General features: G+C 44.6%; 1 protein-coding gene across 2 annotated transcripts in view; it reads right to left on the bottom strand.

Annotated features, from left to right (window-relative positions):
• TDRD7 (tudor domain containing 7) overlaps positions 1–25,571 on the bottom strand; it is a 38,084-nt gene extending 12,513 nt beyond the window's left edge. For both annotated transcript variants that reach the window (XM_062604421.1, XM_062604422.1), the window contains exons 1-6: positions 23,300–25,571; positions 18,642–18,783; positions 17,690–17,903; positions 13,647–13,732; positions 12,345–12,562; positions 1,714–2,294 (exon numbers count right to left, since the gene is read on the bottom strand). In XM_062604421.1, the coding sequence (XP_062460405.1) occupies positions 1,714–2,294; positions 12,345–12,562; positions 13,647–13,732; positions 17,690–17,903; positions 18,642–18,783; positions 23,300–23,506 (1,448 nt within the window). In that variant the 5' untranslated portion in view covers positions 23,507–25,571. The remainder of the gene's footprint in view (positions 1–1,713; positions 2,295–12,344; positions 12,563–13,646; positions 13,733–17,689; positions 17,904–18,641; positions 18,784–23,299) is intronic.
• Positions 25,572–26,230: the final 659 nt, after the last annotated feature.

Here is a 26,230-nt window from a genome sequence, read left to right as displayed (position 1 = left end):
TTGAACCATTTCCCCAAATAATTAGTGGAAACATCCTTAAAATAACATTATAAAGCTAAGATTCGTTACTTCACATATAGAGCAAGTCATCAATGCTGCCAGAATTAACAGGTGTATAGTAAGAAGGAAAGAGTTTTGCAAAATTAATACCCAGATAATTTATTCCTTCTCTTCCCAATACAAAACATGCAATATGCATCATGTCTACTTCAGTATCTCTAAGTATAGATAACTACGTGTTTTAAATTGGCTGTCTTTCCTGGCACTATTAATCTTCATTATGTTCCATGTCTTTGACTAAATTCAAACAGAACTCTCACAGGAACAACATAACACATAAAGCCTCTCTTTTCTTTGATGTAGCTCTTCTTCCTGTGATTTCTTTTTTTTTAAGCTTAGACTCACTCACAAACTTCAGCTGTGTCTTCTTTGCTAAAATGACTGACTCATCCAGCCAGAGACAGTACACATGTTAATGATGGATGAGGAATATTGCCTTAAATTATGGTTTTTTTTAAGACCAGTATACAAAATCAATGTATAAGCAATGTACAAAAAAAGCTTATCTGAGAAAAAACACAAAATAGGAATACTGTTAGCAGCTGAAACAAAGATGACAACATTCTCAAATGAGAATGTCTCTCACAACCCCCAAATATGGGGATTTTCACTACAGATTATCACCACTGGGAACTAGAACAATGGAATAGCACATAAAGTTCAAGGTTGAGTATTCCAATACATTACTCATAGCTAGAGAGAAAAAGGATATCTAAATTTCAGCCTCAAGGCCAGTGTGTTGAATACTGTCAACGAGTAGTAAACAACAGGGTATAGTGAAAGGATCTGTAACTAAACTCCACACATACTTATTTTGATCCTAACCAGGACCTCTGAATGACTGAAACTACCTAATGAAAGCTGAAACTGCAGAGACTAGCAGGAAAAAACAGACTGCTGTCAATATAGTCTATTGCCACACAGTTACTCAGTTCATCTTTGAGGTGACATATAGAACTTTTTAAGATTAGGCCCAATGTAAATGATTTTCAAAAAGGAGTATCTTCTATAAAAAACCTTTGTCGGACTTTTTCTTGTTTGATTGCTTGGGTTTTTTTTTAGTTTTAAAGAACTGCTAGGATTTGTGTGTTTTATCCTAGCAATGACGTATAGAGAGCTTATCATAGTATTTCCTTAAACAGTACAATAACATAAGACAACCACTACAACTTACGTTTATACAGTCCTTCAAGACTGGGCTGATTAGCAACCAAACCAAAAAATCATTAGTAGTTTATTGTTGGAAGCTCATCTGTCCCCAGAAGTGAAAACTGCAGTGTAATCTGAATACATTCAAGTCATGCTTAGTCAGTAGTAAGTTAGTTACTGAAATAAAAAATATGAGTATTGCAGCAATATCTGAATACTATTATGTGTTATAATAGGGCTATTTTAAAAAGTCTCCAATGGCAAGTCAAATCTGCTTTGATTCTCAGACAAGCAAATGATAGAACAGATCAGATGAACACAGAAAAAGTTACAGAAAATTTTAATTTAAGCACCCAAACAAAAGGATTAATTTCCATTATCAAAATAAGTAAATAAAATCCTGCAACCTCCTGTTCATCTGTCCTCTTACAGCAGACCTGCACAATATTAATATGTGAATTCATAAATGAAGAAAAAAAAAGAGTTTCTGAAGTACAGACTTGCCTAATTAGGACCTCATTAGTGTTTTTGAGTTCCAACACCATGATGGACACAGATCCTTCCGATGGAATGGTTAAAGGAGGAACAGTTATGTTTTCTGGATAATGGTCCTTGGATTCTTCATACTGTTGTTCAGCTGTAGCTTTCATACCACCATGCCTCTGGACTCTCTCAGTGACATTCAGATTTGGGTCAATGAATCTTTGGGGTTTTGCATAGAGGATGGCCTTTTTGGGGATTTCAGATACATAGTCCACTATACATATATCTGAGAGCAGCTCTAGATTATTTAGAATGTCTTCTGGAAATTTTACTTGGTAGGTGTCCTGGTACAATTTGGGAAGTGCATTAGCCCAAAGACCGCTAGAATATTTCAGCAAAATGTTGACAATTTTCTGCTTGAAGTCACTACTCAGTGATGCAGGCGTGCTCTCCATACTTGGTTTTAACAAGGGGTCTGCTTTCGAAGAAGTAACATTCTGAGATGCTTTGTGTTGCTCTGTATCACTTTTTGCTGTTGGTGTTATTTTCTCAGCAGGATAAAGAAGCCCATCCACCTGATCACCTCTGTGTACTTTCTCCACCTTGGAAACAAAAAGTATAGTCAATAATCAGTTGCACCTCTAAGTGTAATCCATTTTGCTAGTTACATTTTACAGACTTTGAAGTGGGTATCCACGGGGAAAGTAAGCTTGAGGTAGTTACTACAGCATAGTATTTCTTGCAATGCTTTCAACTCCATTTTGAAGGATACCAAAAGCATATGACCACATCAGTACAGGGCAAATATCTGAGCTACGTAACACAACTCAAGACTTGCTTCCAAAGATGTCTCGTCTCTCTTTTCTCCTAGAAGGACAAGAAGACGATGACACACTCCATAAACTTAGGTGTTTTGCACATTAGCACCCCCCTGTCCCGGTCATCCATACAGGTAAACAGATCATAAATGAAAGTTTCTGTTGCATCTTACTGAGGGAAAGGGGGTTTGATGGTATACTTCTGAAACAAGAGGACACCCGTCAGGCAGTGTTGAAAGCCTATCTGCTGACATGCTCGAGGAATTTCTTTTTTTTCAAATGGTTCTGAAATTAAGGAATAAATTTCATAATAAATTCTGTTATAAATCTGATTAGGCCACTTCGAACTATACCCACAGCCTCCCTCCAGGCCCCTGTGTTTTGCCAGTCCATGTTTCGACCCTTTGCGAAGTTCAATAGGCATCTCACATGATCAGAAGTCATCCTTAACCTCTGTACATCCTTAAAAGAACCATTTGAGAACTGTAGAAATAAACTTACAATAAATTCAAGTTCCTAAAGCTATGCAGTTTCAACCTAGATCGACCTAACTGTAACTTAGCAGGAATATCTATGTAGAATTGAGATAACAAAAGCTCTCAGTGTTTCCATATTGGTTCCAAAGCAAGAACAAGTCCTGCAATAAAGTTATTAAGGTTTATGTAGCTCCACCTTGATGTTCCTCAGAAGAAACAATTCTTGTCAGTTTCCTTGATGCACATCACACCAAAGTCCTTTTCTGAGGCAGACCACTCTAAAAAACACTGACTAGCTGAATTACTTGCTACTGCTCAGGGGTAGCATTTACCTTACAATATTGATGTCCATATCCATCGGAACTTTATAAAGGTTGCTAAAGCCATCCTATGCTGTTCTGTCTCAGCAGCATACAATGGAAGTGTAACAAAGAAGACTATTATTGTACATAACAAGAATAATACATATAACTCATCAAGATAACACAAATGAGACAAGTATATTTAGTTACAAGACACTGAAAAAAATGGGAGGAGGGAAGGTCATTATTGTGTCAAGAACCACATACTTTTTCCTATGTGCATCTCTTCACACTCATCCCAAATTGCCACATGATGATCTGAGTTTAGAGAGTCAGCAAAACCACCAAAGTGTTACTACACAAGTGCACATCCATATCCTTGTTGCTCATTACACTGTCTACTGGTGCAAAAGAAGACTATCAAATGGTTCTTGCCAAAAGGTCTTCATCAACTGCCATGAATATTAGCATATGTGCTATCTAAAATAGAGACAAAGGGAACAGTTTTCATAGATAAAAAAATTTTAACTACATTAGAGAATTCTCATGTATTCATGGTGGCATGTCTGAATCCTTCCTTATCAATGAAAACCAAAGTTGTAATATTTTCTGCAAGAATAAGATTAGAAAGCAAACAAACATATCTCACAACCCTCAACTCCCTGAATTCATGTGAAAGAGTCCACAAGCTTTAAGACTAAGTTTTTCCAAGTAGGCTCACTAAACCAAGGAGACATTCTTCTTAACTGGAGGGAGGGGAGAGATAGTGCATTACAGACATCCATCTACTAAAGGATACATATCTACTATAGGACAAAATATAAACAAATAATATAAAGGACTTCAATGTACATTCATCAAGCTCTCAAGCATCTCTGCTAATCAGTTTGATACAAGAAGTGACAAAACATGTCTGGCCATTCAACTTAGAAGGACCAAAAAGTCTTCAATGATTCATGACAGGAAGAACCTACAGTTGTACCCTGTGGTATAAGAAATACTATGTGCCTCCTGAACCACAGACAAAGGAGCTTGGTAAAAACAAACAAACAAAAACTTATCAAGGCCTTACATGTGCTTTGATACACAGCCAAGAGACCAAAGTATATTATGTGGCCCAGAGAAAAAATCAGCGCACAACTCCTTGGCAGGTAATGACATCCTAGATACAGAGGAACTGATAAGGATGTCCCAAGTGTCCATATACAAGACTGAGGAACTTGTTTAAATGACCAGCCAAGGAAACATTTAGCTTCAGAAAATACTGGCATTATAAGGACAAAAATCTGTTTGAGAAGGTTGTGTTGGAATGTATCACAGTTCATCCTGAAAAAAGCAGAGGTCTACCTTTATGTACCTTTTCTCTTACATAGCTCTTTTTAACTAGTGCTGCAACAGAGATGAATAAATTTTAGCTGACAGGAGTATTAAACCTTACACACTAAAGACTAGCAGCAGAATAAAGAGAGAAGATCCTTACAGATCTTTAAACCTCTTAATTCCAATAATAGCTCTGAGGTTTTTTAGGCACTGAAGCTCTGTTTAGAAAAGACTATAGACACTGACTGAGCAAACCATTTAGAGACAGCAAAATGCTATTTCAGTACAGCGCTTCAGTACATTGTGCTTAGGTACAAATAAGCTCAGATGTACATCATTAAGATACAGTTTCTTCCATAGAAGTTGATGTTCAATATGCAACAGACTCCTCCAAACAGTGCTATGGCCAAGACACCTTCAAAGATGCACAACACTACAGAAACTTTTAATTAGAAGCAAACAGTTTCACTTGTGAGCAGTACTTCAAAGCAGATGCCCTTTTTTAGTACAAATATCTCAACTTGGTTTCTAGTTGGGTTTATAGATTTGCCTGCAAGGTACTTCCCATTAGTGTGGCTGGCATGTCTGCTTTGCAAGCACAACATGCCTACTGTCACCTTTCCATTAGAGAGGACAAAGCAAAGTCCACAGCTGTCAGAATGTATTACCAAGGCAATACAGACTTATGTTGTTCTACACAGAAGAAAAACACATTTGTTCTGGGACTGAGTAACAGAATGAGCTCTTAAAAATGTGGAGCCCAAAAAAGTAAAGCTTCAAGTGAAAAAATACTCCTAAGATAAATACTGATGCTGCAACTGATTAAATCCAGTGGAATGCAAGTAGAGAGCAAGTTTTCTCTTTTTGGCATACGTACATGGAGAGGACAAATGCAGACATGATCCTGTGTGTGTTGTTAAGACAAAAGTTTTGTATATGTCTGCTTGACAATGTACAAGTAAACCACTACACTGATATATATAATCAAAGGAGAGGATCCACTCTGTGATGCCAGAACGACCAAGATAACAGCAAATCCTGTCTAATTGTGTGTACAGTGATGATGAAAGACCAGATACACTGGAAAACTCCTACAGCATCAGTATCTTCCAGGAAGGCGGTAGAGAAGACAACTCCTTGAAACTAGTGTTTCTAGTCAGAAAAGGTGTCCTTCATTTTCGCTGTTACACTCGCAACTAACACATGCAGCTATTTTCTGCTGTTCTTCAGCAAGGTAGGGAAAGGAAACACACAGTGGAAGTTAGTATTGAATGTCAATGAGAGAGTATCACTCTATGTGGCAAACAGAAGTCTGGCTTCAGGATTCTTGGTATCAAATGGCTCTTCAACAACTCCTCTAGAACACACTGATCAGAACTATCACTCTGATTCAGCAAGAATAATTCACCAGACGTGTGATGCATTAACTCTTTCAGATCTGATTTAAATATGCAACACAGAAGCTAGCTACCATGGCATACGTACACAGACTGCATACAGGCACATTTTGCTGAGGTACCTTAGACAAATGCTTCAGTGTGAAGGCAGCTCTCATCTTTCTGACTTTCTTCAATAGTACCTGAAGTTCAACTCCCAGCAAGCTGGAACTCAAACCAGCAAGGAAGGCATTCCTGGCCTTGATCAGCAGAATCTTGCATCTATAAATTTGGCTGTCTTTTCTCCGTCAGAGGTGATCACTAGAACTCCCAGTCCCACTGTTTTTGCCAGTCTTATCCTTTACGCTTTAGCTTTTACAACTTCTAGTCCAATACACAATCAGCTGTTTTGCATGGGAAGATACAACACCTAACTTCTTACCCCAAATGCCAAAAGGACACACTAAAAGTCTTGTCTTCAGCCAAATCTTCTGTCATATGGGAAGCAGGAACAGGACAGGAACAGGACTGGAATATGTTGCTCAGAAAGGCTGTTGAGTGTTTGTTTTTAAAACATAACTGGATACAGCCCTGGGCAAGCTGCTCATGGTGACCCTGACTGATAAAGAATATGCTCAGGTATTACATATTTTTTAGCCATATGCTTATTAAAAAGCATTAAGACAACCCACTGAGGAATAGTGGATTACTGGAAATGAAACTGGGCTCTGGTAACACCAGACAATGTCTAAGCTGATTGACAGCCAGAGGCAGTAGGATGTTTTATAAAAGAGAACGTCTTTGTTCTAGAACTGCTGAAGAGTTAGTATATTTCTTCCAGCATAACTGGAATTTCCCAGTTCAGAATGGGAGCTTCATTTTTCCACCAGCTCCTTGAGAAATCAGAAGGACCAAGGCAGACATTACTACAAGAAAACTCTGGAAGAATGCATCCGTTCTTTCTGCCACTTAAAAGATGTCTGCCTCTTATTTTCTCCTTCTTCTAGCTACAAGAAGGAACTTGGGAAGACAAATGGAGAAAAAGATAATAGAAGGCAGCTTCACCTGACAAACAACACAGGACTGACGGACTTTGTTGTCTTCCCATATTGATGTACAAGCATTTAAAAGGCTACTATTAGAAGGAAGCTAGCACCAAGACTCGTCAGAAAGGATCACCTGTGGAATAATTACAGGCAGCTTGAATCAGCACATTAGAAGAGCTGCACTTGGTCAGAACACAGATGTTCCTAGCCTGACATCCTCTTTGACAACAGCAGGTGCCTAGGGAAAAGCATGGCGTGTAAGACAAATGTAGTGGTACCTCTTCCTCATATGCTGGACACTCCATACTTCAGGCACTATCAGTTAGTGACAGTTTCTTTGGAAAGAAGAAGATCCTGATGACTGAAGCCAGGGATCATCCATTCATCAGTGAAAGTATTTCTTTTGATCTCAAGATGATAATCAGTCTCCATTTACGTTCCCCAGGTCTCTATTATTTTATACCCCATATCTCTATCTTTCCCCACTTAAATGATTTAACTTAATTGTGGCCCATACAGAATCCATTACTTATCTTTACCCATCACCTTCTGAATCACCACTTCACTCTGCTCAATCTTTCAGTTTTTGTTTGTGTACTTTCTGAATAAAGATGGGAGGAGCACACCCGATTTTGATATGTTTCTCCAGTGGCGCAGTGTTTGCCCTCTTTTTCTCTATTAATAAGCATAGAGATTGGACTGTCTTTTCAGGGAAATCTGCTGCCTGCCTGGGACCCAAATTAGACATGTCACCAGATGACTTGAGTAGCTTAGTACAGCTTTTAGACTGTTATCCACCCCTGCTCTTTCATGTGGATACTACTGATGTTGCAAGAAAAAGTCTAAAGTTGATCAAAAGAGATTTTAGGGCCCTGGGAAGAATGCTATAATATTCAGGAGCACAGGTAGTATTTTCCTCAATCCTCCTAGTAATGGTGAGATTTTGGAAGAAACAGACAAGCCCAAGATACAGATAGCTGGCCCTAGGCCTGGTGTTTCCACCAAAACTTCAGGGTTTATAACCTTGTGCTCTGAGGCACAAGGTATAACGGAGCCTGACAGGATCCATCTGTCCCAGTAGGGGAAACATATCTTTGGCTATAAGCTGACTGGACTGACAGAGGGCTTTAAACTAGAATCACTGAGGGAAGGGGATGCCAACAGGAGAGCTGAAAGTAAGCCAAGGGTTGTCATGGCATTGCCCAAGGGTGGCCATGCTAGCAGGAGTATTTACACTGCTCTTGAGAGCATGAAGGGTTCAGGAGTACATCTGAAATGCTCATACACCAACACACGCAATACGACAAACAAGTGGGGTGAACTGGAAGTGCTGCTCAGTTCCCAAAGCTATGATCACAATGGTATTAGTGAGACGTGGTGGAATGAGTCCCATGAGCGCTGGGATGAAAGGCTACAGGCTGTTCAGAAGGGATAGGCAGAGCAGGCGAGGTGGAGGAGTTGTGCAGTATGTAAGGAGAGGTTTGACTGAACAGCCCTCACAGTTAGCAGTGATGTAGTTAAGAGCCTTTAGGATGTCCCGCTTGACATCCTTGTCTCTGAATTGGGGAGACATCAGTTTGATAGGTGGACCACTCAGTGGAGAAAGAATTGGCTGGATGGCCGCATGCAAAGAGTTGTGGTCAATGGCTCAATGTCTGGCTGGAGACCAGTAACAAGTGGTGTCCCTCAGGGATCAGTGTTGGGACTGGTCTTGTTCAACATCTTTATTGGTGACATGGACAGTACAATTGAGTGCGCCCTCAGCAAGTTTGCTGATGACACCAAGCTGTATGGTGCAGTCGATACGCTGGAGGGAAGGAATGCCATTCAGAGGGACCCTGACACGCTTGTGAGGTGGGCTGATGCCAACCTTATGGCTGGGGCTTTTCAGCCTGGAGAAGAGAAGGCTGCGTGGAGACCTCTTAGCAGTCTTCCAGTATCTGAAGGGGGCCTATAAGGATGCTAGAGAGGGATTCTTCATTAGGGACTGTAGTGATAGGATAAGGGGTAACAGGTTCAAACTTAAACACGGAAAGTTTATATTGGATATAAGGAAGAAGTTCTTTACTGTCAGGGTGGTGAGGCACTGGAATGGGTTGCCCAGTGAAGTTCTGAATGCTCCATCCCTGGCAGTGTTCAAGGCCAGGTTGGACAGAGCCTTGGATGACATGGTTTAGTGTGAGGTGCCCCTCCCCATGGCAAGGAGCTTGGAACTAGATGATCTTAAGGTCCTTTCCAACCCTAATTATTCTGATTCTGTGAGGATTAAGGGGATGGAAAACAAAGCAGATATCATTGTGGGTGTCTACTAGTGATTATCCAGCCAGAATGATTGCCTGTAGAATAACTCATCTGTGCTATCAAGAGAAATCTCTGAATTAGTAGCCCTTGTTCTTATGAGAGACTTCAACTTTCCAGACATCAGCTGCGAACACCACACTGCTGTGACAAGAAACTCTAGGAAATGCTTGAAGTTTGTGGAAGGTAACTTCTTCTCACAAGTACTGAGTGAGCCAACTAAGAAAGATGCCCTCCTGGACTTTCTATTTGTGAGTAGAGGAGGACAGATGCGACATTAGGAAGCTTTTCTTCACAGTGAGGGTGGTCAAACACTGGAATGGGCTTCCTAAATAGGTGGTTGATGCCTCAAACCTGTCACTGTTTAAAAGGCATTTGGACAATGCCCTTAGTAACAGACTTTAACTTCCAGTCAGCCCTGAAGGGGTCGGGCAGTTGGCCTAGGTGATCATTCATAGGTCCATTCAATGGTCTATTCTATTAACTTTCAAGTACTTCTTATAATTCTCATTTTTTCATACTGAGCCAACATTTTCATGAAATTATAAATGCTAGGATCTCCTTTCCCAAGCTTAACAGTCCACACGGGGAGCAGATGGGGAGAGAACCAACATTTTTTTAACATAAAGAGTTCTTCCTGTCCATTACTGCAGTTAAGTCTCAGTTGCAATTTTATGAGCCAGCAACCTGGTAATAGGAATTTCCATACTTCTTCAGAAAGCCCTGATCTTTACAACCCTGAACAGTCAGCTGAATTGGTACTTGCACCCCTTACCAACTCATTTAGTGCAATACTGACCAGCAGTTGTCCAAGTATCCCCCCTGTGGAATACCACTCTGACTTCTGCCTTTCTGAAGGCATTGCTAAATCATTTTAGTCTTGCTCCATTTCCAGTCTGTTAACCAATCTTTTAATCCATCCATTCAAGCACCTTCCCTGATGTCCCAGGACTAGGACTGCCTAATTCTCTAAAAGCTTTTCAAGAAGAGGTCTGGAAATTCAAGTAAATGTTTTGAGAATAGAAGTAGGAATTTAGTGTTCTCCTGAATTGCCGTACCTGAATCACCATCTCCTGAATCACTCACAGAGTTCAAGTTATCAAAAAGAGAAAAGCTGAGCATGTACAAGGAAAAAGTCTTAAACATACATACAATTCAGTAAGGGAGTTTATAATTAGACTGCAAAGGGAACCACCAGATATGTTGCCAGTCATGAAAGTAAATTTATTATGAATTTTGGATTATTTGTGACTTCCAAAACAAAAAGAAACCCAAACCCAAACATCCTCACCAAAAAACCTTGTTTGTTTACAAGCCTGCATTCCTCTCAACTCTCATATCTCTGATGTAGTATTCTCTCTCCCTCCAGCTGAGTAGATAGGAAAAGTTTCCATTGCTGGTGATTGTAACCTAAACACAGAAATTATAATTTCCCAGATGTAAAAAAATCAAATTTCTTTCAGAGAAAAGTTTAGGGATCCAAGTTATCCAAGACATGACTGTCCAAAGGAGAATCCTCAAATGACTGGCTTGGCAATGCTAAAGGCATATTGCAAGGTTTACTGACTGCTGGCGCGCAGCTAAGCTACTACTGATGAGCATGCATTCAACGCTGTTTTGTTAAGAAGGTACTGAGAGAAACACCAGGCATTTTTCCTGTTCTGAGGCTGGCAGCCACTCCCATGTAAGTATCCAGCATAAATAATTGAAATATTAATCATGGAAGCATCTTTACTGATACTGAAAGTGTCAGTAGTCTGCCCTCTGGCATTTCAAAGGATCTACAGAGCTGTGCACCTGCAGACAACATATTTGAACCTGGAATAAACACTGATTATATTTAAAAGACATTTGATAGCCTTCATGAGAAGGCCTGGGTCCCTGGGCCTGGCCAGAGCCATGACTACAGTTTACATAAGTCAGAAAATGATGGTGGCCCTTACAGGCTCATTAACAGCTCTCTACAATAAGACTGGCTGTGTCAAGACAACTTGATCATTCCGATTATTGTTGTGCTGTGCCTGCTCTATTACAATGTTTACACAGGTTTAAGGACTGCTTATTTGCACTAAAATAACTATTTGCTTTCTAGAAAAAAGAGGTACACCCAACAGATAATAAGCAAATGGACAATGAACACAGACCAAAGATTCTGGATTAACAGCAACATTTTGTCTGCAACATGAGCTACAAAAAAGACTAAAATTTGCTGCATGAATTAAGTAACTGAAAATATAATAGCTTGCTCTGTGGATAACACAGGAACCGCTCATCAAATCAAAACAAAGTACTGCTGTCTGCAAACATTACTGATATCCATAGCAAGATGTCACATGTCACAGGTATCTTTTATGTATGCACTAAAATATCGTACAAATGCACAATACCATACACACATGCAAATGGAGTTATTGCTGAAGAGCAATTATTTAATCACAGTGAAATTTTTGGGGCATTTAAAGTTATTACACAATATTACAAGTATTTTTATGTACATGAAAAGTCACTTCAAGAAGACAGATACTCTCATTACTTCAGTATCCTTCTGTTGCCACAGTTTGACAGATGCTGTTGAAGTTAAGTGTTCATTGATACGACTGTCCTGTTAAAATAAGGCTAAACAAAGCCTTGATGCAGAGTTGCATTATGCCTTAAATGCAGAAAAAAGATGTAAAAGCACAGCTCTTAATATGAAGGACAAAAACACTTCTGATGATCAGACAACAGACAGGGTAACAGACATTGGGGGTGGGGGTTGCCAGGAGGTTTTGGAGCTGTAATCCCTCCCCCCCCAGCATTATCACATTTCATCTATTATCATAAGCCTAACTTGCACAGCAAATTCCATAACCTTGACCTAAGATGTGATAAAAACCTGTGGAAAAGTCTATATGCAGACATAAGACTGTTCATGCAGGATTTACTGGTAGCTTATAGATTTAAGAGGAGATAAACCCACTAACAATGAAAAGCACAAAACACAATGGTGTGGGAAGGAGAAACTACCTACACTTACTGTGCACACATGAGGCCAGTTCTCAAGCTGACGGAGCACTGCTGTGCTGAGCTCCTCCCAGTATGTTTCCCGGTAGATCTGTGGCATCTTTGACACCCAGACACCGCTGCTGCACTTGCTCAGAATCTCCTTTATGCGACCTTGAATTTCACTCACAGGAGCAGCAGAAGGGCCAGAGGCAACAGTATGTGTCTCCGCAGGGGATGTATTCAAGTTATCTGATAAACAAAAATACAGCCTTGAAGTAAACACAGACTCATCAGCAGAGAGAAAGACAGATGATTACCTACCTACTTAAAAATAAACCATGGGAGCTCCCAGCATAACACCAAAACACATCTCTCCCGCCCAGTCACTTTCTATTGGAAAGAGCCATGGAAACCTGAGATATTTAGTTATTGACCTGAAGCTGAATTTTCAATCACTGCAGTTATTTTCTTCTGATGGGATCCTGGAAGAGGTTACAGAACTCTCATTCATGCTGTACTGAGGCATCATCCCAAGAGGGAATTAAGATAATATCATTATGAGTACAAACACCACAGCAAAGACACAGGCAAACATCCAAGGATGTTGCTCTAAACTCAGACAGAGATACAAAACAGACCAAAGACTTGGCTTTCATTCTAAGATATATGTCCTGAAGAAAAGTTTGAACCCAGGACCCAGACCTCCTGTGCTCCTGCATCCAAGGAAACCTGCCAGTGGAGCAAGGAAAGAGACAGCAACTATTCAGCTGCTTTGGACAGCTGTATAACATTGTGCGTAGGAGCAGGGCAGTCATTATCCCAGCTGGAAGTTCGTATCACTGCTGCCTCATTAGTACTCCTCTCCTCCCTTTTGAGGCGTATAATTGCTACCAGACTTGAAGCTTCACAGATCAGCCTGACAGGTCTCAAAGAAAGCAACTGCACAACTTCTGGGAACCAGGCACATAGAATAGTATCTTCTGGACAGGTAGTCCAGAAATGTGTTGCTTACACCTAAAAGCCGGGATTTCACTCTCATATACCAGACCCCTACCCTGGCAGTGAAGTTATGCATATTCCTCCTGTTTCCAAGCTACTCACACAAGCTTTGTGATTAGCTTTGACACTCAATACAAAAGGGTTTTCCTATAAGACAGAGGCAGACAAGTAAACACACATTTTTCCCCAGCACCATGAAATCCAGAGTGAGAAGGTTCACTCACAGAACTTAGTTTCTCACCCAAACCTAAGTACCAAGATGGATATTTTTCTTAAGACTACACCCAATCTAATGTGAATAGGTGACAAAAATTTTCTTAATGGGCAAACATACCATTTGAATCTACAGAAGAGCTTCTGGACAGGTGGACTTGCAACTCCTTTTGAAATCGTGGTGGGACAGTTAGTCTTTTCTCAGGCCTACAATTGGAAATAAAATTGCTTTAAATAATTCTCCTGGCTCTGAACAGCCTTCCATTTGCTTCCAAGACCTGTACATGAAATAAAATTTATTTCACAAGCTTCTAGCAAGCTCCCTGCACAAGATCAGTACTCACAATGTCCTGTCTTAGAAGACAAGCTGACTAGCAGTAACAAGACAAATCAACAGGCGGTTTCTAATTTTTTTATTCTCCCAATTATTGCAAAAAACAAAATACATAGTAAAGAGACATTAGCAAAAGGAAAGCACCTAGGTCTAATAAAACAGTTGATGGTCTTACAGTTGATACATGCAGCCTCACTTCCTGGGTGTTAGTCTGGATGGCATCCCAGTCTTACTGTTGAACATGACTATGCTCACCTTCTTGGGCATCATGACAGAGTCTTCCGAAAGTATCTGGCTTCAGAAGTCAGAGGAACACCTAAACTACACAGGAACCCAAGGTATTTTTGTGGATGCTGTTGCTACACCGTTCAACAGATTCCCCTCTTAAGTGGTCACCCATAGAAAGGACACAAATCTGACATTTGCAGGTGTCCTTTTGAGCTCCCTCAGAGAGGAGTAGCTTATACAGGGAGCACATGCAGCACAGTTAGCTCCTGACAATGAAGAAGTCACAGCAGTGTGCAGCTCACTATGACAGTTTTGGAAACAGTAAGCTATGGAATAATTACCTACACGAAAAGTGAAACAATAAGCTGTGGAATAATTACATACACTGCAAGTGTAAGGGAACAAGAGTTGGATAGAAGAGTTCAAAGACCAGGATGAAGCACCTCTCAAGGAAGAACTGCAGTGGAGAAGTCAGGATGGCAAATGTTCAAGAACAGCTCTCCACAGAAGCATAGCAGGCTGCTGTGAACTTGTTTCCCTTGCTTTTTTACTGTCCTGTAAGAAGAAACTACTGCTCCTCCATCAGCTATGGGGCATTGTTTGTACCAAAAATCACATTTCTTATCTGTGTTGTGTCCCACTGCCTTAGCAGTGATGACAGCCACTGCCCAGGACAGCATTTTCCAAAGCAGGAGAAGCATGCCCAGAAATACCGAGCAGAAGATCAACAACAAGCACATTTATGAAAAACAAAGAGGATGAGACTCAAAAGGTACAAAACTCATCCACACAAACCACAAATACTCATTCATACCTTCCACTTGTTGGGTATCTGAAAAGACTCTTCCACCTGCCTCACAGGAAAACCCTCTACCTCCTGGGCACAACTCAGATCCCCACACAAAGCAGCATAACAATCTTCTCTTAGAAAGTGTGATGTGACTGCCATGCAGACCCTATAAGAAATCCAGGGTCCCATCTCCCTGTACATGTATTTACCAGTATGGACAACTCTAAGCTAAGGTACCCAACAAGAAAGACCCCTTAAGGGACACACACTCAAAAGAGTCTACCACCAGTTTTGTTTGCTAGGCAGCAAACGAAACAATTCCATGAGCTAGCTAATGGAGACTGTCCTGCTACTGCTGCTTTCCGGTAGGAATCCAATAGCTGTGATCTAGTCCTCAGTGTCCACGCACCATTTATACCACCTTACCACTCGTGATGTGGATGCCATGAGTGCAGGGTAAGCCATCAGAAACTGCAGTTTCAGTGAGGAAGAGGGCAAATGTTCCCTTTCGAGTCATGCTATCTGGAACACTTCAGAAAGGAACTGGTAGCAGAGAACTGATGATTCTCTTATGTTGAGTGAAAACTAATTGGATTTGGGATACTTTCAGTATTAAAGAGACATCATGAGGTACCTTCCTATGGTTCCTACTGTGGCTCAACAGCTCCCCATAGAACAAAGCAGTGATACATTACCAGTGAGCTCAGTTATCATCAGTTTTGAGCCCTGCAATCAGACAAGAATCCTGTGACACACTGCTTGCTCACACAGACTGTGGTGGTCTTATCTCTCCAAAGATGGGATGTAACACAGCTAGGCAGTGGCCCACCCAACACACTTCTCCCCAGCATGAAGGTATGGACAACTCAGCTGCCTCAAATTTCTCAGCTCCTAGAAACGGGGCCCAAGCAATAAGAGACCATGCTCATGACATGAACTTAACCAAGGGATTGCTGCCACAAATCCTCTGAAGTCTCAGTCAGGACCAAGCCTAGCAGTCAGCAGTGGGGAACAAAGACCTCAACAGACCAAGAGCCAGGCCCCAGGGTGCTCAGACATGGGGAAGTAAGTGGGGCAGGGTCAGCACCATCTCAGCAATTAGTCTCACAGTGCTTAGCTCAAAGGCGACCTGAGGTGGAAGGACCTGTGGAACAAATCTCTCCTGCACAGCTGGACAGCTTGGCCCTTCTCCCCTCTGCACAGCAGCCTCCTCAGCCAAGGAGGGCACAGAGCTGCTGACAAGTTTCTCCCGTGCAGCCTCACCCAGCACACCCAGAAGCGACAGAAGGGGGGCAGCTCGGTCCACACTTGTGTCATTAGAGCTCTGCTGCACATAGAGAGGACCGTTTGGAGCCTCCTGACAATTCCTGGGTGCATCGCTCCCCTCACCTGCCACATGCAGCACATCTCTCTTCCCTGGCCTCTACCTCCACACCCTCTACTCTTCATAGGCCCTCTGCCGGCTCCTCTGGCTTCCTCCCGTCTGCCACTGCTCCCCTCTCGCCCGTCTCAGCTCTACAGCATCTGGCTCAGGCTGCCAACACCACCTGCCTCTTAACTCCTCCAGATTTATGCCCGGGCAAGTCCAAAGAGCATCTGCTGCAGCCACAGTCCAAGTGCCCACGGACACAGGAGTGTCTCCTGCCCTCAAGAGCAACCCTGCTCTAGAGATCCCTCTGGCAGCCCCAAGGCTGCTCCCCATCCCCAAGGCACCGGCCAACTCAATCAGCATCAGCACCACCAGGGGCTGCCCAAAGAGCACCACCAGCAGAGAACAGCCACAGCAAAGGGCAATTTGGGGAGCAGCAGGAGGGTACGAGGCGGCGCTACCAGCCAACAATAAACCGAAACCTGACGTGGCTGCTGCTCCCACGAGAGCTCTGAGCACATCCTCATCTGCCCCCCGGCACCCAGAGCCCTGGCACACACAGGGTACACGCAGGCAACGGGCACAGGACACGTCTGCTTTTTGGGGGTGTTCCAGAACAAGCGGCACCGCGGCAGGATTAACCCATCCCTCTGCTCCGTGCCCCTGCACAGCTCCACCGTGGTTCCCATTCAAGGCAAAGCTGGAGGCTGGCTCACAACCCAGCCCGGTGACCGGCACAGGATTACTGCCACAATCACGGCTCCAGCGCACTCAGCGCAGCCACAATGGGGGAGCAGCAAACGCGTTCTCACCACCATCAGCTGATGGCCCTGGGAGGCCCAGAACAACACAGCAGAGAGCTGATGGGGCAGCACTGGATAAGCCCCCCGGATTAGAGAGGCTCAAAGGGGCTGAAAGCAGCACGTACCGCTAACCCAGCACAAAGGCAGCTCCAGCCCTCGCCTCTTTCACCCAGACACAGGCAGGCAGCTGCTGACTTCCAGCGCCCCAAGAAGGGTCCCAAACACCAACGCTGCCACTGAGAAGCGGAGAGGTAAAGCGCAGCCACCTGCAGACAGCCCCAGCCCTCAACACACAGCATCGCTCGTCACTACACGCAAACCTCCTCCCGTGCTCCATTGCACTGGCCACAGCAGCCCCCTCCTGCACCTGGGGAACAGCAACCTCCCCCCTCCCTCGGAGTGCCACCTTTGCCCACACTGCTCCCCACAAGACACGGGAGCAGCCAAGAGCACAGGGTGGCGACGGCAGCATCCAAAAGGCAAAGGGCACCTGCCTCCCTCCTGGCTTCTGACCCACAGTCAAACTTCAACTTCTGCAAGGCAGGTGCCTCGATTCCCACGTCCCAAAACACACTGCTGGCACGGCACCATCCAGAGTCCACCACACTTCATTTCACCTCACACACGCACATACACTGACCTGTTGACCACAGTAACGTGTCTCTGCATGGGCATTTCTTTAGGTGGTCCACTCCCAGCACCTGGTGACAAGGCAAGACGGGCACTCTCCACAGTGGGTTTCACCACGCCACCCGCCACTCCTCTGCTTCGTGGCAAGCGAGGAACAGGCCTCTTGCTGCCTTCTTCTGGCACGCTCAAAGACCTGGGCTGTCTCAAAGTTCCTTTGGGCTTTCCTAAAGAGTTTGCAGACACAGCTGTGAGTTCATGCCCTCCTCCACCCAACCCAAACAGACTTCAAGCGCAGCAGGTAACTCTCCCCACAGAATCCATACTTCTCCAAAACACAGTTACAAAGGATGCTCTCAACCACGGTCTTGGGTCTCCTTGCTTCAGCACTGTGGCTCGCATCCAAGGACTCACAATCTCCACCACTGCACTGCAGCATGGAAAGAGACTGCAGACCATCTCCCCTTACACTCTCAGAAAAGACACTTACTCTGAGATGCCACATCCTTTCACCTTTCAGGTGCGACCCATGGTCAGGCTGCTCTCTCCCACCCCTTTCCTTCTGTAAGGAAGCGAACCCCTCCTTACACACAAGAACAGGGGAACACAAACAAACTCTGAGGCCCACTGTTGCTGCCAGCAAAGCTGCCTACTCGCAAGCAGATGGGCCTTGTCTAGGCCTGATGCTGGGAGATGCCACTGGCAGCAACACAACAGCAGGGAGGGAAAGATCCAGAGGCTCTGGGTCTTACTTGCATCTTACTTGCTCAAGAAGGGCTTCCTACCGATCAGGGCCTGCAAGCACAAGCGCCCTCATCAACAACACTGCCTGCTCCCAGGAACTCTTCACCAGGACCTCACAATTCCTGGCCATCACTGACACAGCCTCACAGGGAAGACTTCTGCTCCAGCAGCTGCACACCCCTTTCACAAAGGCAGACCCTCCACTGCTGCCTCTGGCTCACCCGCCAGCTTGACTGGGGACGTGTTCTTCAGCCTCATTTGGCAGTTCACTTGCCGTCCCGTCTTCCTCTTGGAACTCCTCTGCCGGGCCACCAGCTGAGCAATTGGCTCAGTCTCGCTGCAAGCAACAGCATGGCAAATGACCTGGGGGAAAGGGGACAGAGGGAAAGCAGTCAGTAAGGCCCAAGCTCATCCACAGCCTGCACAAGGATTTCCACCCGCTTCCATGCCTCAAACTGCTGGATCATGCCAGTCAAGGCTTCAGCTGCCAACAAAGACTTGGAGACCTCCCTCTCCTTTTGCAGCAGAGAGCAGAGCAGCCAGCACAGCCTCTCTGTCACCTTCCCACATGAGCTTGGGCCCCACCAACAAACAGCCTGCTCTGTCACTCTCATCCCACAGGCTGACCATCTCACTTTACAACACTGGCGAGCCACAGCCTTTCACTTTGCCACTGCTCCTCCTGCAAAGGCTCGCCAGGGCCCCAGCACCGCCGTGACCCTGAGGAGGGGCCTCTGCCCCACTGACCCAAGAAACAGCACGGTGCCCCTGGCTGCACAGGCTGTCCTACAGTTACTGCGCTGGGCATCAACAACAGCCCCAGCTTGGGCAAGTAAGGCAGATACCTCCTCCCTTTCAGGCCTCCCAGAAACCACCATGACCTTTCCAGGATAATCAAGAGTGCTCTTGTAACATCAGCCAGCTCACTGAGCACCTATGAGCACACTGCAAGAGACCCATGGACTTGCGCACTTCCCGTTCTTTGAAATGTTCCCTAAACTAATCTTGCCACACTGAGGTCAATCTTCCTTGCCCTGCACTTTTTCACTGGTCTCAGTAGCCTTGGGATTACTCGCAGCTGATCTTACCTGTGAAGACCAAGGCAAAGAAGGCAGTCAGTGCCTCAGCCTTCCCCATGTCCTTTAAGACCAGGTCCCTGTTACCATTTCTCAGAAGACATACATTTTCCCTAGTCATCCTTTTGCTGATGATGTACTTGTAGAAACCTTGCCTGCTGCCCTTCATGTTCCTTCTCAGAATTGGGTCCGGATAGTCTTTAGTTTTCCTAACCACATTCGTACACGTTTGGACAGCATCTCTACATTGCTTCCACCTCACACAACTCTGCTTCCTCCTCCTGTGCACAAGCTTCTAATTGGAGAGGTAAGCCAGGAACTCCTTGTTCATCCACACGTGCCTTCTGCAACCTTGCTTTCCCCCCAGCCCCAGTTGTTGAGATGGTCCGTTCTTGAGATTGGAGGAAGCAACCCTTGAAAATCCACTACCTCTCCTGGTCCACTCTTCTCTCCAGAACTGTATCCCACGAGAGTTCCAAGCAGATTCCTGAAGAGAACAAAGCCTGCTCTCCTGATGTTCTGGCTTGTTGATACTGTTATTTGCTTTATTCCTCTCCTTTCAGGCTCCTGAACACCACCTTCTCGTGATCCCTGCAGCCAGGGCTTGTCCCCAGCCTTTACATTCCCAAGCAGTTCTTCCTTGTTTGTAAAAATCTGGTTCTGTAGATCATCTTCCTTCATCAACTCCTCACTTATGTCAGGACGCTGTCATCAGCGCACCCCAGAAACATCCTGGATTGCTCATGCTTGGCTGTCTTGTCCCTCCAGCAGGTATGGCAGTGACTCTAGTCCTCCATGAGAATCAAATCTTGCAAATGTGAGACTTGTTGTAAGAAGGCATCATCTGCTTTATCTACCATTTCTTTCTGATAAGGCTGTGTGTAAGAGCCAGCCACCATGCTGCCCATACACTCGTCTGTCCGCTACCCATAAGCTGCAAGCTCTTGATGTGTCATCATCCATCCCAAGGCAGAGCTCTGAGTGTCACCATTGCTCTCGCATTTGGAGGGGCTCACAGAAACTGCCACCTCCCTTTCTGTTACAGCCCAACATTCCTCAGCAGCCATCTATCCACAGCAGCACACCAGTTGTGTAAGCTGTCACAACAGAGAGATGCCTAACTGTGCCCATTTCTAGAGAAGGGTATGAGACTTTTCTTCATATTTCCTGGCTAACTGGCATTTCCCTGATTATAACATGGTTGCACGTCCATGAGGGATGGACTACCTGCAGCCCTCCTCTTTTCTCAAGATCTCAAAAGAAAAGATTTTTGGTTCCTAAACAGTTTATCAGTTTCATAAATGCACATTTTAACATCTTTCATACACTTTTTTTTCATGTCACTAATGTAAACTATTTTCAGCATTTTTTCCCATTGTTTTCACATCATAATGACTTTAGCAAAAATGATATTTTGAGTTTGAAGGAATTCAGATGTAAAAGGAGATGAGGTGGATGAATTTATTTGCACCAGAGCAAAGCAGTCTTCAAACTCCTCTTTTTGCAGAGGCTTAGTTATTCAAGCAGAAGTCAAAGTTTTCTTAGAGAAAGGTGCAACTGTATGCTGCTTGTAACTGATTGTGAAGCAAAGCAAAGCAGGGTTCCTTGAAATGACACAAGCATCTCTTGCAGGTGCACAGTGTTTCAGTTCTAGACCCCCTGCAGTGTTTTCTGTACAGTGAAATTACAACATATCTATCATTTAAAGGAATAATTGTCAGTGTTCATCTTTCTTATATTCAAGAAGACTAAATTAGTGTTCAGTAGTAAGAACAGGGGAAAATTTATATCATTGCCTTCCCAAGACAACCAGACTCTTTATCATCAGGCAATACTCACTTCACACAGATCCTTCAAAGAGCCTCTAACATTTAGCACTCTGGAATTTATTTGTATTACTTACTGGTCACTTTACAGGATTGCTTGTTGAATGTATTTTTTGGTGGTATGTTTTGGACGGCTGCCTTAGCAGTAAGCAAAGCCCAGGTAGTTACCAGCCTACACCAGTGCATAATCACACTGCCACTCTTGGCTGAGTGTCTACCCAGGGGGCTCCAAACAGCAGCAACAGGAGGGTCACCAAACGGCGATGCTTTCACAGAATCATCTAAGTTGGAAAAAATTTAAAATCATGAAGTCCGAATGTTAACCTAGCACTGCCAAATCCACCACTAAAAATATCTTTAAGACTCTCCTGCCCCCCAGAGGTTTGCTGGGTGATTGCTCTCAGTTGATTCAGTCAGAGCACAGCACTGCTAAACCGAAGCAAGCCCTCTTCAACTACCTCAGAACTCCTGTTTAGTAGCTCTCTCCTCTTCCACCTCCTAAAGGCACATTTTGTTCTCTCTTTATACCTGCCACAGGGAAACTGCCATCCAAGACTCCATCTCTACCGCCACACAAGGCACTCAGCACACACCGTATTAGAGGATAATCAAAGCTCTCAAGGCAATAGGATACCAGATTACACCCTGCAGGGCCTCAGAAAGAGATGGCTACCTGCCAGAACCAGTACAACGAAGCATAAAATTGCAGCATCACAAATGGTCCTAGAGATATATGCACTCATGTTACCAGTGTAGCTGCAGCTGACAAGTGAAAAAGAACCCCAAACTTTCACACCTGCTGCAAAAGGGCAAATTTTGACAGCTGTAGAAATGCAGCACGAAAATCTCTTGCTTAAAAGCAGCCATGCTTCCAGACATCAGCACAAAACCCAGGACACCTCTCATCACACTCCTCACAGCTAACCAGAAGTCCTAGTTCTGAGTTCTCAGAAGCCACTCCAATCCAGCTGAGCCAGCAAGGGAGCTCAGCCTTAAGTCCTGCCTCTCCAGACCTGCTGTGACAGTCATACATGTGCCAAGCATCTGCCAGCTTTCTCCTTTCTCACAGTCTATATAGACTTCAGGAACCCAGACATGGTTCCAGCAAGGAAGAGGCTCCGAGTTCTCTAGTCAGACAGATTATCTACAGGCCACACAGCTACACCAACCATCAAGAGAATGCCTCTGACTCAAAACCACGAACTAAACCGCTTCTGGACAAGGAAGAACATGGTCCTGGCAAGCTGCTTCCAAGCTGGCAGCCACCAGGAGATATAGGCTACAGCAGCAAGGCCAAATAATAAGAGAAAACTCTCCCCCACACTAATACTCTCTGCTGAGCAATGCTCCACCTTCTCCTTGACCTCTGTGCTGACTCCTTGTCCCTTGCACACTTGCTAAGCTCCAGCATTGCAACTCTTGAAACAAGGCACTTCTCTTGCATGGGCTCTTCCTCACGCTGGCAAGTCTTCAGTTCTGTGGCACTGAAACTCATGACAAACAAGACTGCTAAAAGCAAAGCAAGAGCTGTCAGGCTTATAAAATGTACTCACAACAGTTTCACAGTAAGAAAAAGGTGATGCTAAACCCCACCCTGAAGAGCTGATCAAGACACATACAAGTTAACCTTTCACGTCCCAGACCAATCCATAAACATCCCCTCCAGAATTAGAAATGCTGAGAGAGGGAACAGAGTTCTACAGTATCCCAAAACCATCTTTCCAGCAAGAATTCACATTTCCAGGAAATGCCTTGCAACCTTCCACCTTTTGCAAACACAACTTCATGGCTGGCATAAAGAAGCAGGAAAATAAGAGGCACTTGGTCTATGCCATAGCTTTCTCTTTCCCCAGGATGAGTGCACCACACACATGCCACAGTACTTTTTTCCAGAAATGGCACGAGCAGAGGTTAAGTTATGAACCATGCACACTTTACATACATAAAAGCCAATTCTGAACTGTAACTGATTCTTACCTCTCCCATTTTGCTCCCTTCCATTCTGACCACTCCTGGGATGCTCTCCAAGTAGCCTTCCAATGTGCCATATCCTAAGTGCCTGAAGGGAATCCACTCACCAGTCAGAGATTTGTATTCACCCTGAAGCTCTGACAAAGGTACACCACTTTTAAAGGGATGAAGAACAGCTCGCAGTGTTTTTGCAATAAGCTCAGGCTCCTGCATCTTCACCTATAGGCTTCCCCATCCCAAAAGGAAAAAAAAAGAAGGCATTTTTAGACAGGCTAAAAAATATTGACTTTTACTATACAACCTCCCTCCCCAGACAAGCAAGGGTTCAGCAGCTCAGTGGCTCATCTTTGCAGGCTTTGACACCTCTGGGGTAGACTTGCAGAATCCTGGTCCTGCCATGCAAGCATAGGGTGGTATGAGACATACGGGGCATGCCATGGGTGGAAAAAGCTGAAGGAGCACCAGCCCCTGTGCATGGGCTGGCCCTGCTGGACAGTCAAAAGAGACCACGTGGCCAGAAGGGGAGCAGGACTACAAGGCAACTAGCCAACCTCGCTGCCTGCAGGGCCAGGACTGCCACCAGAAGCGGGGCAGGGACCCGCCACCCCATCCTGGTGCCCAGCTCCCTCCACTGGTGCCCCACAGTCATGCCAGGTGGCTCACCACCACAAACTGGTGGTGAGCTCTTCTCTCACACAAACCAGCATCTCTGCACCAGTGACCATGGGGGCATGTCAGCTCTGCAACAGAAACCACATGCACACAGGCCATGCCACATCTTACCACAGGTGCATGATGCCTCACCTCCACAGATGTCTCTTCAAAGAGAAAACCCAACAGAAGTGAAACCCACTGCCGAGAAGCGGGGCTGCCCACAGCAGGAGTGCCGCAGAGCCAGTGCTGACACTGCCCCATCCTGAGAAATGCTGTCCACCACCACGGCAAAGGTGCAAGCAGCCTGCTGCTTCATCTCTGACAGCACTTTCCACAATGCCACAGGCTGGCAGGGCGCTGGCGGGATGCTTCAGAAGATTTACCTGCCAGCAAGGGCTCCTGCCTGGGAAAGCCAGGCAGGGCATGGCAGGAGGCGGTTTCAAGGCGGGTGCCAGAGCTACCTAAAGCCCTCCCACTTCCTCAGCTCAGCTGTACGCACACTCAGTGCTTCTCCAGAGCCTGCCAGCTATGCTCACAGAATGCTGGGGAGCCGGAGTGCTGCAGGCAGCCTCTGTGCTCCTGGGCAGGCGCTCCTCTCACAGATGCTCACTCGCCACAGGGACAGTTCCAACAGAGAAACCTCCCCACCACGACTGCGGACCTAAGCCTGACAGCTCTCGGACAATGCGAGACCAACCCTGCTGCTTTCAAAGCGAGTGCTGTAAATCCTAACACTGAGCATGCTCATGTGCCTGAAACACCTCATCTTCACCTCATCTGAACACTCCAGCAGCTAGTGTACAACATGAGTGGAATCAGTGGATCAGGACAAAGTGACCTTGCTCTCCTCAAGCCTCTCTAAGCTCAGACACAACAGCAAAATCCCTCACCACCAAGCACATGAAGGCCAGGAACTGCCACTCCAAATGGCCGCAGCACCAGAGAGCTGCCTAAAAATGCAGGACTGCTATGCCAGACTACCTATAAAGTTAGCCTCTGCTGCTCCCTGCTGATGGATCCGTCTCCCATCTGCCTCCCTTTTCTTAAGCGAAATCACCCCGGGCAACACACAAAGCTCAAAAAGAACAAAAGTTCCAACCCCGACCATTTCAGACCCATTCTACACATTTCAGTCCATACACATACAGGAACAGGGTCTCTACCTTTCTGCATCCAACTTCACGAGAGCCCAGCTCAGGTGCCAAGCAAGTAGGCACAGCATTAAGTCCTATTCTTCACTGTTCCTCGAGCAGTTTTACTTTATACACACAGAGGACTTCACTAACCTGACCGTATCTGTGTGTGTGTACATGCGTATATCCTACAGGTACACCCATATACCTACACCTGTACACCCAGCACTGCATATATATGTATTTACACATGCATGTTACATTGACTCAACAATTTTTGCCTTCCCTGTGCTGTGTGTTTCACTGAGTGACTTTGGAACAACCTTTACCATAGCTAGTTTCACAGCACCCCTTGCTTAACTATAGTCCACATGGTTACTGCACCCAGGAGGAGAAGCACACACTGAACACACGTACTTGCACACCTCCAGACAACAATGGGCAGAAACTATGCTGGGTATATGGATTCTACCCTCTTCCTTTTAGAAACTTATCAGCTGGTGAACAGAGCTGTAAAGAGTGAGTCACCCGCCAGAACAGAAAGACCCCGGAAGCCCATATCCACTCGGTGTCATATGACATCATCTGCTGAATAAATGTGTTAACTGGTTTAAAGTTTTGTTCACGTTAAAAACACAGACACTTGAATACTGAGAAGCAAACCAAAAAATGCATTTTTGTCTGCTGTTGTGTTCCAAGCCAGAGACATACAAGAGACATGGAAAATTCAGTTAGAACAAGTTTGGGGGCCTTTTTCTCTCATTTTTATTTTAAGTAATATACCTAAATTCTTACTTAATACTGCTCTTGAAAGTCCTACCTGAACTACCTGAAGTTAACTGCTCAGGAGAATTTAACACAATAGACATTACAACTGGGCAAAAGCGCCCATGAAGAAAACTTATAATAACCTGGGAGGGCAACTTAAAAAGTTGATTCAAGAGAAGAAACATTAATAAAGAAAGAGGGTAGAAACATGGGGGGACAACATCGACCCACAATTATATAGCTCTAGTAGTACGCGAATACTAAAGAACTGAGTTAGACCAGAAAGAGCAAACGGGATACCGTAAAACATATCCTCCTAAGTTACATAACAAGGAGCAGTCATGATGGCAATTCACTCAGTTAAACGAGATGACAGATACTA

The sequence above is a fragment of the Pezoporus occidentalis genome, unplaced genomic scaffold (assembly GCF_034315485.1).
Source record: "Pezoporus occidentalis ecotype Australia unplaced genomic scaffold, CSIRO_AGI_Poc_V1 ctg86, whole genome shotgun sequence".
In the NCBI taxonomy this organism is placed as follows: domain Eukaryota; kingdom Metazoa; phylum Chordata; class Aves; order Psittaciformes; family Psittacidae; genus Pezoporus; species Pezoporus occidentalis.
This window is presented reverse-complemented; position numbering and strand designations above follow the sequence as displayed.